A 15,615-nucleotide genomic window follows, 5' to 3' on the forward strand; every position below is an offset into this window, starting at 1 on the left:
CTTCATCTTCTTAAACATCAAATAGCTTTGATAACAAGTATTCTTGTTCAAAACACAACAAAGAATGAATGAATGAAAAGAGAGAAGAGTGTTCTTTTTGAACTCACCACTCTTTTCTATCAATGTCCCCAGTAATCTAAATTATTGTATGTCTGAACTCTGCTCTGCTGCTACAAAAGGTTTGTTAGGCACAGGGAAGATCAATTTTTTCCTGAGAGTATAAGCTGGTTGGGGCATTTGTTTCTTTTGGTGTTGAGCATCTGCACGTCTGCTGACGTCGTCATTGACTTCTGTAAGAATGGATAGTATATCTTCACCTCTAAAGAGAAGAAAATGAACATCAGTGAAATATCAATTCTCCCTTTGCACTTCCGTTCATAATATCACTGGACTATAAACTAACACAAATGTATATCAGAAAGCACAAAATCAACTGCATGTTTAGGCCTGGAGACATCATTTAGAATGTTAGAAATTTCTTAGGGCCCCAGTTTCTCTGCAATCAAGAATTTATATTGTTTATCTCCCTTCTGCCTATTCAGCACAAAGATTACCAGAGCCAGGATGGTATCGTGGCTAAGATGTTGAAGAAGATTGGGAGACCCAGGCTGAGGGCTACTTGTAGCTCCCTGGACTAGTCACATTCTCCCAGCTCACTCTCCCTCACAGGATTATGGTGGAAAGGAAATCACTAACTCAAGAAATGCCTGTGCCATCAGGATTTTGAGCTGGTGTATGAAGTTTATGAAACGACAATTGAAAATTGTGTGAAAAGTCAATTTGGAATGGGCCCATTAACAGCATACAAATCTATACTTGGTAATTCATTCAGAACAGTCACATTAAAGAAGACTTCCACGTAACATGAATCCTACCTTGGCACCAGGGACTGCAACTTATTGCAAAGGGCCTGAATGTACCACGCCCCTTCTAGTACATGCCGGAAACAGAGATAGCCATCTACAGTGGCCATGCCAAGCAGGAAATCTGCTTCATCTGGAATACTTGAGATCAGCGGCTGAGACACAAATCCTGAACTTTGTGCATCTGGTTCTAAGGAGGAAGCAGGGGTGCTGTCTTTGGGAAGGATGACTGCCGGCTGTATCTTTTCACCTTGACAGGCCTGGATGAAGAAGAGCTTAGGTTTCTGAGACAACAATGGGCAGTTGTTGGCTTTGAAGTATGACGTGATTTTACGGATTGGAATCAGACGTCCATCTGTCCCAAAAATTGCCCCAGATTCTCCATGGGACAGAATACAGCATACCAGACAGTCACTGTTTTTCCAATCCTTAGACTGCCAATCTTCCAAAAGTTTTTCAATTTCTATGGAAGTCTTGTCGTCATGCTTTTCAACTTGGAATCCAAGCCAGGTGAACACACGTTTCAGCTCCACTGTCACAAAGCAATAAGAAAAAGTGTTTAATACAAAACCATGTCAGTGAATGTGACGTTTCATGGATCCAAGTTACACAGAAAAAAGATGGCAACAATTTCTAGTTTTGCATTTTCAGGATAAAACAGATTTGACAATTACAGTAGAGTCTCAGTTTTCCGACATAAACGGGAGGGCTAATAGTCAGATAGCCGAAATGTCAGATAATCCAGACTCTACTGTACTGATTCTGATCCCGTCTCCTTCTCTCTAGCTTGCCTGCTTCTGTCCTCAGCGCTCTCTCTCTCTAGCTCGCCCGCTTCTATCCCTTGCGCTCTCTCTCTAGCTCACTTCCCTCCTCCTAGCTTGCTCCCGTCGTGGCTGTCATGTTTGGGGGCGTGTCTGCAGCCATGCCCTCAATCAGCCACAACATCGGATAATCCAGAAGGTCGGATATCCGAAGGATGAACAACCGAGATTCTACTGCAGTAACAAAATGGTCTTTTTTTGATAATCTACTAGGCTTATGACTGAGACTGCCCTTACCTTTTTACTCCTTCTAAACATCTTATAAATGCAGAAAATGAATAATGATCTGTATTGGAACTTAACAAGAGAGCCTATTGTCCCATTTTAATAGGCTGATGGAATTTCCAGAGGAGTTTTGGAATTGCCAACACCAATCTGGTCCTTTACATCTCTGATCTTTCTTCATTAAATACGAAGGACTTTAAAAAGTAAGCAGCCATGTGAAAAAATATATAAACTAAAATGTCATCTAATGGCTATGGCCCTCCTTCAATTATTACAGCAGACATCTTGTTCACGTTCAACATTAGGAGCAGAAGTATAATCACAGGTAATCTTCACTTATCGATCATTCAAAGTTATAGCAGTACTGAACAAGAAGACTTACAATTGGTCCTTGAAGTTGTGGCCATTGCAGCATTCCTATAGTCCATGATTAGGATTTGAGCATTTGGCAATCAATGTACATTTATGATGGCTGCAATGTCCCTCAGTCATATAAGTGACCTTTGTATGTGTTAAAGTCGGTAACACATCACAAGTTGCAGTCACACAACATTGTGTTTAATAACCTGTGATGATTCGCTTAACAACCACAGCTGGAACCAACAAACTTTGTAAGTCAGGAAGTCATTTGACTTTTCACTTAACAATCACATCATTAGTGATAGAGTTGCTGGTCACAATTATGATTGGCGAGTCAGGATTATCTGAACTATTTTATGAGAATTGCCACTCTGGTTTTCATGAGATGAATGGAAGCTGCAATATGAATGCTCCAATCCATGAAAACTGCAACTTGTTTCCATTTACCCATGTCAATTCTACTTATTTTCATTAAGCTAATCGTCTCTTAGTGATAAAACCCTAGGTAGCAAAAATAACTAAACAACTTTTACAGCCTGAAACCACATAAAAGGTGCTTTCACATTAATAGTCATTTGCTGTTCTGTAATGTGAAAGCACTTTATAGAAAGATATGGAAGCAATTTTTTTAAAAGGGGATGTCCCAATATAAGCACGTATTTAAGCCACTTACTGGCATCTTTCTGAGATCCATTCCTTTTTCCGAGACGAGATCCAAAATCAACATTGTTAATAATAAGACAATGTCCTCTGCACTGCCCATCCATTTTATACTGAGATATTATCTGCAGAGTGAAGGACAGGAGAGGAGTATCAGACTTTGGTTTGTAAGATCTTACTAATATTAGCATTACTAAAAGAAACTATGGAGGGCATAGATGATGTCTTTGAACGACAGGAGGGACAGCATCTTAGCAGAGGAATAACTGAGCAGCATAGCCTGTGTCCATTCCATGAAACCTGTGTGAGAAAAACTCAAACAGGACTTGCCCTAATTTGCCCAATGATAAAGGGAGGGAGGGGGGGAGAGTGAAGCACTTCAAACATGCAAGATTCTGTTACTACAGCTGTTTCCAATGAAGAGTTTTAGATTTATATGGCATTGGTTTCTTGGTCTGAACTACCTTATAGGGTTGACAGCTATAGACTCATTTAAATACCAATGAATTTCAGTTGTTTTGCAACAATATTTGGAATCCATACAAAATGTTCTTTGATTGAGACCATCTGGTCTATGCAAACTGAATTGCTCAATTGCTGGAAAACCAACTAGGATTTTAACAGCAGTCCTGCTAAGTCATACCAAAGGTCTTTCTTTTTTTTTTTTTTTTAAATATTTTTATTTTATTTTATATGACTTACAAACATTTAGACATCAAACAATACAACATTAAACATTTACACTTAATATATTTACAAGATTTATTTTTTAACAATTCTATTTACTATACCTTTTTCTTGATTTCCACCCAGTTGTAAATTTTTTCCCACACTTTGTAATAGTCCTTATTTTGTTGGTTTTGAATTTCGTATGTTAATTTGCTAAATTTGGCGCAGTCTAATATTTTTTTAATTACCGTTTCTTTGTTTGGAATCTTATCCTGTTTCCAGACTTGTGCATATGCTAATCTTGCAGCAGTAAGTAAGTGATTTATTAAGTAGTAATTTTCTTTGCTATGTTTGCCTCTAATTATGCCCAATAAATACATTTCCGGTTTTATTTCAATTTTATAGCCTAATATTTCTTCCATCCATGCCCTAATTTGAATCCAAAATTTTTTTGCTTCGTTACATTGCCACCATATGTGGTAGTATGTTCCCACTTCTTTTTTACACTTCCAACATTTGTTACTAATGTTTACATTCATTTTGGCTAGGCGTGCTGGCGCATAATGCCATCGGAAGAACATTTTATAAAGATTTTCTTTATATGGTGTTGACAAAGTCATCTTATAATTAACTGACCATAGTTTTTCCCAGTCTTCTAGCTGAATTGCATATCCAAAGTTGGTCATCCAAGATATCATGTTAGGTTTAACAATTTCTTCAATGTTTTCATAGTTTAATAGATAAATATACATTTTAGTTATAAATTTTTTGTCAGATCCTGTCAATATTTTGTCTATTTCATTTTGTTTATTACATATTCCAAATTGTACCAAGTCCCTTTTATATCTGCTTTGAATTTGATAATATGGAAGCCAATCTATTACTATACCTTCCTCTTTAAGTCTTTCTCTAGTTTTAAGACTTCCTTTAGTGTTTAATAGGGCTTCGTAGGTTATTTTTTGTTCTTGGCTTATTATGTTTGGATGAATTTGAGCTTCTAGAGTGGATAGCCATCTGGGAATTTCATTATAGTATTTTTTCCTGACTTTCCGCCAGTATGTCAATAGTGTATTCCGAATTTGGTGTTGTTTAAAGTGAGAATGTTTTGAGTGTTCTTTTTCCCACAAATGTGCGTGCCATCCTTCATTTATGTCGTGGCCTTCTATTGTTAGAATTCTAGGATTTTCAAGGTTGACCCATTCTTTAATCCACAGTAATTTAGTGGCTTGGTAGTATATTTCTAAGTTGGGTAAACCGAATCCTCCTCTTGTTCTTAAATCTTGTAGGGCTTTCATGTTTATTCTAGGTTTTTTATTGCACCAGATAAATTTAGAAATTATTTTATTTATTTTAGCAAAGAACGATTTGTTTAGTTGTATTGGTGCTGTTTGGAAGAGATAGAGCCACCTTGGAAGTATATTAGACTTTATTGTATTGATCCTTCCCATTAAGGATAGATTTAACTTTGACCATTTTTCTAAATCTTCTTTTGTTTTTGTTAATAATTTTGTATAATTTAGTTCTTTCAGTGAAGAATACCTTGTCGTAAACCAAATCCCTAGATATTTAATTTTCTTTTCTATTTGAAAACCTGTTTCTTTTATTAATAATTTGTTTAAATCTTGATTACAATTCTTGGTTAATATTTTAGTTTTGTTCCTATTTATTTTTAAGCCGGCCACTTTCCCATAGTTCTCTAATTCTTTTACTAAATATATCATTGAGCTAACTGGATTCTCTAAGAAGAAGACCAGATCATCAGCGAAGGCCTGTGTTTTATAAATTTGTTGTTTAATTTGGGTGCCCTGTATTGATGATTCCCCTCTAATTCGGTTTAATAGTATTTCTATAGACATTATATATATTAAGGGAGATAGTGGACAGCCTTGTCTCACTCCTTTTTTAATATCGAATGTATTGGTTAAATCTCCATTTATAATTATCCTTGCCTTTTGTTTGGAGTATATTTTATTTATTGTATTTTCAAAGTTCTCTCCAAAATCCATAGTATTTATTAATTTTTTGAAAAAGTTCCAATTGAGGTTATCGAAGGCTTTCTCAGCATCTAGAAATAGCATTGCAAACTCCTTATCATTATGGCTTTCATAATATTCTAGCATATTTAATGTAATTCTTATATTATTTCTAATTTGTCTGTTAGGTAAGAAGCCATTCTGATCAGAGTGTATTATTTTGTTTAATATTTTTTTAAATCTGTCTGCTATTATTGCCATATAAATTTTGTAGTCTACGTTTAACAGAGATATTGGTCTATAATTCTTAATATACTTTGGATCTGTGTCTTCTTTATGTATCAGCGTTATGTTAGCTTCTTGCCATGATACCGGGCATTCTCCGTTCGTTAACATTTTATTATAAATTTCTAATAATAATTCTCCCGTTACATGGAATGTTGCTTTATAGAATTCAATTGGGAAGCCATCTGGGCCTGGTGTTTTATTATTATTCTGTTTCATAATTGTTCTTTCCAATTCTTCTTTTGTTATTTCTTTGTTTAATATTTCTTTATCTTCTTTACTTATTAAATTGATTTTACATGTCTCTAAATATTTTAATATATCTTCTTCCTTAATATTTTCTTCACTATACAATTCTTTATAGTATTCTAATGCAATTTCTTTCTTTTTTTTTAACTGGTAATGTGTTATTTCTTTTTTATCTGTTAATTGTTGGATTAATTTCTTCTCTCTTTCTTTCCTCAATTTATACGATAGCCATCTGCCAGGTTTATTTGCGTGCTCAAATTGATTTTGTTTTACTTCTCTTAGTTTCTTAGTTACTTCTTCTATCTCTATTAATTCTAGTTTGTGTTTTATCAGCATAATTTGTTGCCTTATATTTGGGTTTCCTGGGTCTTTTTGGGATTCTTTTTCTAATTTTCCTAATTTAAATATCCACTCTTTTTGATTTTGTCTTTTTTCCTTGTTTTTTCTTGATTTATAGGCTATTGTTAAGCCTCTTTGATAGGCTTTTGCTGTATCCCATAAATTCTGGAGGGAGGTATCTGGATTGTTATTTTCTTTTAAAAATAATTTCATTTCTCTTTCAATCCAATCTATATATTCTTGTTCTTTTAATAATTGTAGATCTAATCTCCAACTCCTATTTTTTTTCTCCTCCTCATTCCATATAATTTTTATTGGGTTATGATCAGCCCAATCGTTTTTATCAATTTGAATTCGTTTTATTAAGTTTCCTATCTTATTATTAACCCACGCCATATCAATCCTAGACCAACTTTGGTGCGCATTGGAGTAGAATGTATATTCTTTTTTATTTTGGTTCCTTGTTCTCCAACAATCCCTCAGGTTTAATTCTTCACACATCTGATCAAACGTTTTTGGCAGTACTTTTCTTTTTTTATATCGATTTTTATTAGCACTTTTATAATCCTTAATGGGATCGATAATACCGTTAAAGTCACCTATCATGCAGATGTCTTCTACTTCTAATTCAATCAGTTTCTGGTGCAAGTTATAGAAGAATTTTTTTAAATTTTTATTTGGTGCATAAATTACTACTAATGATACAAATACATTAACAATTTTAACTGTCATGATTAAAGTTCTTCCCTTTTTATCTGCATATATTTTCCTTGGATCTAATTCTTTTTTAACATAAACTGCAATCCCTCTTTTTTTGTTATGTGATAAGGACGTAAATACTTTCCCAATTTTCTCATTTTCTAATTGCTTTTCATTTTTTTGTGGAATGTGTACTTCCTGTAGACAAACAATGTCTAAATTTTGTTTTTGTAATTTATTGAATATACTATTTCTTTTCATAAATGAGTTTAAGCCATTTACATTAATTGAGATTAATTTAATTTCTGTTCCCATCCCCCTTTAATTCCTTATTTGTCTTCTGTTTGTCCTGTTTTCTTTCTGTGCTCTTGTCAATATTCTTTCTTCCTCCTGTACTATATCTTTAGAAGTTCCTTCTTTCCCGCTATCTGATTCTACCTGGGGTTCTTCTATCTCTTTTTGACTTCCTGTTTCCACCCTCTCTTCCGCTATTAATTCATCATAAAATTCTTGTGCCATTAGTTCGTTATTTACTTTTATTTTTTTCCTCTTCCATGTGATAAGCATCCCCTCCGGAATTAAGGTCTTTCTCATCCAATATATCTTAATATTGGTGACTTTCAACTGTCTGCTCTTAATGGCAGGCTTTGTACTCCAATATTTCTAATAAACATCTAAGGCACAAAATTCTTTACCTTTAAAATCAACACCACTATTATAACCTGAAAACTGGACGTTACTTTGTGTGTTAAAAACAAACTGTCTCAGAGTTATCCAGATCAGCTTTCTAATGAATCATGGGGACCAATGATGCTTGGAGGCCATTCTCCCCATCCTTGCATTCCAATCCATCACCACCCTATTCTCTATCAATGTGTGAGCAAAGAGTAATATAGGTCAACATTCAAGTCAGTCTTGACAGAGACAGAGATTCTCATGAACCCCAGGCTATTAGATTTGCTTGCTGGGTCTGTTGAGAACGGAAGTTAAATAGCATCTGAAGGGCTCCATGTTAAACATGTTTTAATTTATTTGTTTAGTATATCTTTCGTTGGCTATTTCTTAACTTTTAAGTAATGTAAGATATACCAAACAAATAAATTTGGGATAAATGTTACTCCAATATATATATATATTGATTCATTGGGATAATCGAGAAACAATTCAGAAGATACAAACCACTGCTTCAGCATTCGTATCCTTCTCCTTGACAGTTTGTTGTGACGTTGGTCCCAAGGTATGAAACACAGGTTTTGCCATGACATCTAAAAATATTACAAAGAAATAAGTAGACTTAAAGATTTATCTTATCTCAATTTAATCATTTGAAAGTAGAATACGGCAGGCAATAGAGGTAGTCCTTGAATTGTTTTTTAATTTTATTATTAGAGTTGGAAGGGACCTTGCAGGTTATCTAGTCCAACCCCCTGCTGGTGCAGGAGACCCTACATCATGCTAGTCCAATAGCAGTTCAGTCTTTTCTTGAAAGCCTCTAATGTTGGGGCGTTCACCACTTCTGCAGGCAAGCCGTTCCACTGGTTGATTGCTCTCACCATCAGAAGGTTCCTCCTTATTTCCAGGTTGAATCTCCCCTTGGACAGCTTCCAACCGTTGCTCCTTGTCAGGCTCTCTTGTGCCTTGGAAAATAATGTGACCCCCTCTTCCCTGTGGCAGCCTCTCAAGTATTGAAGACTGCTATCATGTCTCCCCTGACCTCTTTGCTAGACTATCCATGCCCAGTTCCTGCAACCTTTCCCCGATGTTTTAGTTTCTAGTTCCTTTATCATTCTGGTTGCTCTCTTCTGCACTTTTTCTAGAGTATCAATGTTTGTTTTGTAGTCTGGTGACCAAAATTGAATGCAGTACTCTAGGTGTGGTCTAACTAGGGTATTATAGAGTGGTATTAGCACCTCCCTTGTCTTGGAGGGTATTCCTCTTTTTATGCAGCTCAAGATTGTGTTGGCTTTTTTAGCTGCCACTGCACATTGTTGGCTCATGTTTAGTTTGTTGTCTACTAAGACTCCAAGCTCTCTCTGCAATTCACACTGAGAGTGTTTTAACCCAGTTTGTATGTGTGTTTTGGGTTTTTCTTACCTGGTTGTAGGATCCTACTTTTTTCTGCATTAAACTTCGTTTTGTTTGTTTGGGCCTGTTGCACTGGTCTGTCTAGATCCATCTACCGTATATACTCAAGTATAAAGCCGACCGGAGTATAAACCGAGGCACCACTTTTGCCACACAAAACTGGGAAAACTTATTGACCCGGGTATAAGCCAAGGTTAGAAAATGCAGTGGCTACTGGTAACTTATAAAAATCGAAACCAATAAAATTACATTAATTGAGACATCAGTAGATTAAATGTTTTAGAATAGAATATTTATTTTAAAGAAAACCAGTAAACTAGCTCTGTAAATTTAAAAGAGGGTAAACAAAAGCAATCTGGTAATAACAATAAATTAAAAAGTAAAAAAAGTAGCTCACTTAGCAACCAAGCTAAAACCTATTTCTAAACCTAACCCAGGGCTCTTTAAACTTGACAGTTTTAAGACTAGTGGACTTCAACTCCCAGAATTCCTGCACCAGCCATGCTACCTCCGGAGTGGGGGTTGAAGTCCACAAGCCTTAATCTTTCTAGGTTTGAAGACTCTTGCATTTCTAACCCTAACCCAGGGATCCTTAAACTTGACAGTTTTAAGACTAGTGGACTTCAACTCCCAGAATTCCTGCACCAGCCATGCTACTTCAGGAGTAGGAGTTGAAGTCCACAAGTCTTAATCTTTCCAGGTTTGAAGACTCTTGCATTATTAACCCTAACCCAGGGATCTTTAAACTTGACAAGTTTTTAGAAGCCTGGAGACAGTTCATGCCGCCCCCCCCCCCTTTAGCTTGCTGGCTGGCTCGCTGGCTGGATCTCCCTCCCACCCTGATCCTCCCTCCTCCTCCGTCTCCCTTTTTTGCCCCATGTGTTGTTCGGGGAAGCAGATTTGCTAAAGAGATCCACTTGGGAGGGCAGCAGGGAAAGGAGGAGAAGGAGGACAGCCAGAGTAGACTGCAGCTGCGAAGGAAACGGAGGAAGAGGAAAGAAAGAAGCCTGGCCTCTTTCCTTTCCTCCTCCTCCTTTTCCTCCACGACTGCAACTGACAGGAGAAAACAAAAGAGGAGAAGGGGAAGCAGCCGACAGCATATTTATTTACTGGTATTTAAATATTTTAAAAAGAAAGCAAGCAAGTGGGGAAGTGAGAGAGACGAGCTGCAGGGCAGGAGAGCGAGAGAGAGAGAAAGGAGCCTTCTCCAGTGGTTGTTGGGAACTCCGGTGGGAGTAGCAGTAGCCTGGCCGAGCAGAGCTGCCCTGTTGCAGCGCGCACGTGAATTTGGGACCACTCCTCTTCCTTTGGGCGGGCGGAGAAGGCTCATTTCTCTCACACGTGCGCTCTCCTGCCGGCTACAAGGACACTGCAGCTCGTCTCTCTTGCTTGCTCACTTGCTCTCCTGCCATGTTGGGAGCTCCAGGGGGAGGAGCAGTAGCTCGGCGAGGCATAGCTGCCCTGCTGCAACGCACACGAGGATTCAGGACCAACTCCTCTTCCTTGTGGCATCTCTGCAAGGACGGTCTCAAGCGTCCCCCTTCTCAAGCATCTCCCCCTCCTGAAGACAACCCTTTCTCTCTCCCACGTCCCCGCCCGCATTTCTGTCAACGTCTCACCCGGCTCCAGTTCTTCAGGAGGCTCCGTTTTTGAAGCAGCAGTCTTCTCGCCACCCCCCCACCTCACCAGCTTCCCATCTCCTTTCCCCCCCCTCTGTTTTCTGAACTCTTGAATTTGCCTTAAAGCCCAGTCCCTGTGTCCGGCTGTCAGAGATGGCACTACGTATTTACACAGACAGCAATGCCCTCCCAAAGGTGCCGCCGAAGCCGGGAAGAGGCGGCACCTGCCATAGCTCCCTAGCCCGCCCAAGCCACCAATGCCTGCCAGGCTCCAGCGGGGCGCCCTCTTGTGGTGACTCCTCAGTGACCCGAGTATGAGCCGAGGTTGCATTTTTCAGCCCATTTTTTGGTCTGAAAAACTCAGCTTATACTAGAGTACAGTGGTCCCTCGACTTGCGCGTTCTCGATTAGCGCGAAACGCTGCAACGCGGTTTTTCAAAAAATATTATTTAAAAAAAAAATATTAAAATATTATTTTTTAAAAAAAAATTTTTTTTAAAAAAATTTTAAAAAAAAAATAAATTTTTTTTTATTCTGTTCCCTGAATGGAGACCGCCGGCCGCTCAATCGGGCCGGCAGGGAACAGAATGGAGCCTTCCGCGGCGGGGCTGGTAAGGGGGGGAGCCGAGGGGGGAGCCGAGCCCAGCCCCGTGGCATTCGCTTTCCTCCCTGCCCCGGAAGCTCTCCGAGGTTGCGAAGGAGCCCACAATCAGTCTCGGCTGCGGGTGGGAGGAAGGCGAATCCCCCGTGGGCTCCGTTACATTTTCCGCTGCCAGCCAGGCCATGCTGGCGGCAGCGGAACAATCGCTGGGTGGAAGGCGTGCTCGGCTCTGCCGCTCCAGCCGCTTTCGGCCGAGCCTCCCCGGCCAAGCAGCCAGGGAAGTCGAGCCAGGCGTGGCGGCGGCCTGCGCCGATGTTCCCCGCTGCGACGGAAGGCAGTCGCTTGGCTAGGGAGGCTCGGCCGAAAGCGGCTGGAGCGAGCACGCCTTCCACCCAGGGAGTCCTGCCCTTTCATTCCCGCCGACCACAGGGGCGAGGGGTGGGGATGAAGGGGCAGGACTTCCCGGGCGGAAGGCGTGCTCGGCTCTGCCGCTCCAGCCGCTTTCGGCCGAGCCTCCCCGGCCAAGCAGCCAGGGAAGTCGAGCCAGGCGTGGCGGCGGCCTGCGCCGATGTTCCCCGCTGCGACGGAAGGCAGTCGCTTGGCTAGGGAGGCTCGGCCGAAAGCGGCTGGAGCGAGCACGCCTTCCACCCAGGGAGTCCTGCCCTTTCATTCCCGCCGACCACAGGGGCGAGGGGTGGGGATGAAGGGGCAGGACTTCCCGGGCGGAAGGCGTGCTCGGCTCTGCCGCTCCAGCCGCTTTCGGCCGAGCCTCCCTAGCCAAGCGACTGCCTTCCGTCGCAGCGGGGAACATCGGCGCAGGCCGCCGCCACGCCTGGCTCGACTTCCCTGGCTGCTCGGCCGAAAGGGGCTGGAGCGGCAGAGCCGAGCATGCCTTCCGCCCGGGAAGTCCTGCCCCTTCATCCCCACCCCTCGCCCCTGTGGCCGGCTCATCCAGGGGGGCGTGTGTGGACTGGCAAGCGGCAAGCGGGAAGACCAAGGGACATTCAGTTCCTTCAGCCGCCCAACACCTGATCCGCTCCGCAGCGCGGCAGCAGCGAGGAGCCGAAGATGGGGTTTCCCCTTTGCCTTTACCCCATCTTCGGCTCCTCGCTGCTTCCGCGCTGCGGAGCAGATCAGCTGTTGGGCGGCTGAAGGAACCTCCCCTTGGTCTTCCCCGCCGCCCACACGCAAACTCCACCATCTGCGCATGTGCGGCCATGAAAAAAATGGCGCACATGCGCAGATGGTGGTTTTACTTCCGCATCCAATATAACGCGGAAATCGGTTAGCGCGGGAGGTCTTGGAACGTAACCCCCGCGCTAACCGAGAGATCACTGTATATACAGTATATCTTGAACCTATCCTCTGGGGTGTTGGCCATTCTTGCCAGCTTGGTGTTGTCTGCAAATTTGATTAGTTCCCCTTCTACTCCCTCATCTAGGTCATTGATGAATATGTTAAAAAGTACTGGGCCTAGGACTGATTCTTGTGGTAGCCCGCTACTGATTTTTTGTGGACCATGCGGACATAGACCCATTTAGGACTACTGGTTGGGTGCAGTTGGTCAGCTAGTTGCCAATCCACCTGGTAGTGTTTCCACCTATCCCCCTTTTCTCTAGTTTGTGAAGTAGTAAATCGTGGTCAACCTTGTCGAAAGCTTTACTGAAATCCAGGTATGGGTTGCGCTGGCCAATTGGTTTGGTCACAGTATTGAAGAATGAGATGAGGTTGGTTTAGCATGTTTTGTCCCTGCATGAAGGGCTACCAAAAATATTGCTACCACACTGTGGGCTTGGCTTACCCAGGACGCCCTGCATTTTCTTTCAACATCTTTTAGTGCAAATTGGGTGCTCTGGGGTGGAGCTCCATTTTCGCTACCCCACTGCGTTCCCCCCCGTCTAGGAAGTAGCCCACCCCTGTGTCCCTGACAAATCCGGGTTGGCTGTTGGTTATTATGTTATTTGTATGTAGGTGGTGGCAGGTCTGTTTCTTGATTATTTTTTCTAGTATTTTCCTGGGTATTGACGTAAGGCTGATCGGCCTGGAGTTTCCCAAGTCTGGTTTTTTTTTCCTTTTTTAATAGATGGGGACCATGTCGGCTCGTTTCCAATCATCTGGTAGTTCTTCTGTGAGCGACGATCTTTGAAAGATGTGATAAAGTGGTTCGGCAATGACCTCTGCTAGTTCCTTTAGGACTCTGGGAAGTAATTCATCTAGTCCTGGTGATTTGTACATGTTGAGTTCTAACAGGTGGTCTCTTACTGTGTTTTTGCTGATGTGGAGTTGAGTTCCAGTTCTTTATCCTGCAGCTGTGTTTTAGGTATGTTGGTTTACAGCTTCTTTTTGAGTGAAGCCAGATGCGAAGAATGTGTTGAGTAGTTCTAATTTTATTTCTTTGATATCTCCTTTTAGTAGACCAACAGTTTCTTCGGGTTTTTTTGTTTTTTTTGCTGTTTATGTGTTGAAAGAAATTCTTTTTATTGTCTTTGACTTTTGTTACTACGCTTAGTTCATACTGGGCTTTGCTGTCCTGATTTTTTTAATACAGATTCTGTCTGGCTGTTGGTATTCGGCTTTGGTTTTGTGTCCTTTCCATTTTTTGTATTTGTCTTTTTTTCCTGTGAGGTCTTTGTTTAACCATGCTGGTTTCTTTTTGGATTTCATGTACTGTATTTCTTTTTCATTGGGATGGTGTTGTACTGGGCTTCAATAATCATGATTTTTAAAGTCTCTCAAGCTCCTTGTGTGGTTTTGCCTTTTAGGGCTTCTGTCCAAGGGACCGCTCTCAGGTTTGTGATCTGCCTTGCCATCTTTCTCATTGACTTTGCTTGTTGAAAGCTAGCAGAGGTGGTCTTTAAGGATGATTATGTGATGACAGGATTCTGCAACCAGTGGTAAGTGCAAGCTACTTGCTAAGTATGCAAATTTTGTTCATGGGACTGGATTGGTGCTGCAGTGGCTAGAACTTCCAGAACTAGCTGATACAGATAGTCCTTGATTTACAACTGCTCACTTAGCAACTGTTTTGAGGTTATAAAAGACCTTCCCCCAAGAGCTACTTACAACCCGATTTTGTAGTTATGGCTGCTGCAGCACTACCACAGTCATATGTCTATCTTTTCCCCAAACCGCACCACTGGGTCTTGGGACCATCACCCCCCTTATCCTTCTCCGGAGAGGAGCGGCATACAAATCTAATAAATAATAATAATAATAATAATAATAATAATAATTATTATTATTATTATTATTATTCCCTCCTATCTCTCACTTAATGTTTGAAGATATCTGGAGTAATTGGGGAAGAAGGATAAGCCACTTTCCCTCAGTGTCCCTGGGCCGTGCAGCTGTGTTCTGGAAGGGATGTTATTTCAGCATGGCCACAACACTTTCCACTACATAGACTGCAATAGGGAAGTACAGCAGATCACAGCTGCGCAGACCAGGGACTCTTTAAATAATGCAACCTCTTCGCTCCTTTCCCATGGGGCTCTGGAGATCCTTAATCATCTGGCTTCTTTTGTATCTGTCCATGGAATGACTCCATGCCGGAATGCCCCTTTACTCCTCTCCCCTCTCCTTTAGCTGGCAATTCTACCACATTAATAGATATAAGAATTCTGCTACCTTTCATGACTTTTGGCAGTTCATAAACATATTTCATATTTACATTTAAAAATAGATCACAAAACTATTAAAACAAGTACTTTAAGTAAACAAAAACGGTCAGAGTACTGAAGTATATTTTGAGAAAAAGCACATAAGTAATTGGATGTCTTCTGGATAGTCTGGATCAAAGCCTTTCCCATCAGTTCCAATTAACATCAGCCAGAGCTATTATGCAATTTGTAGCCCAGAAGATCATATTATCTCTTGTCATAAAAGAATCAGAGAGAGACTTCTAAAATAGGAAAAACCATAAAAATACTGCCTTAATGTCAGTCTATGTGTGTAACATATAATAACTATATTTTGATGAAGATGCCAGGCAAGGGGACTCAGTCACATTTTACTCTAAAAAAAGCTAATTTGAAACATTAATAACAGGACACCTTGTTACTTCTTTCTACTTGCAGATTCTGACAAGAATCTTATGACTCTCTGTATTTCCACCCTTTCTCATTTCTTCTATGTCCAGATTGTGAAGAACACTGGATCATTCTGAAT

The 15,615-nt window shown here is 40.7% G+C and overlaps 1 protein-coding gene across 3 annotated transcripts in view; it reads right to left on the reverse strand.

The window, feature by feature from the left end:
- The window catches only part of CASP10 (caspase 10), a 58,831-nt gene that overhangs the window by 13,715 nt on the left and 29,501 nt on the right, over positions 1-15,615 (reverse strand). For all 3 annotated transcript variants that reach the window (XM_070732054.1, XM_070732053.1, XM_070732055.1), the window contains exons 8-11: positions 8,323-8,408; positions 2,943-3,054; positions 876-1,395; positions 108-319 (exon numbers count right to left, since the gene is read on the reverse strand). In XM_070732054.1, the coding sequence (XP_070588155.1) occupies positions 142-319; positions 876-1,395; positions 2,943-3,054; positions 8,323-8,408 (896 nt within the window). In that variant the 3' untranslated portion in view covers positions 108-141. The remainder of the gene's footprint in view (positions 1-107; positions 320-875; positions 1,396-2,942; positions 3,055-8,322; positions 8,409-15,615) is intronic.

Source organism: Erythrolamprus reginae, chromosome 1 (genome assembly GCF_031021105.1).
Source record: "Erythrolamprus reginae isolate rEryReg1 chromosome 1, rEryReg1.hap1, whole genome shotgun sequence".
Taxonomy (NCBI): domain Eukaryota; kingdom Metazoa; phylum Chordata; class Lepidosauria; order Squamata; family Dipsadidae; genus Erythrolamprus; species Erythrolamprus reginae.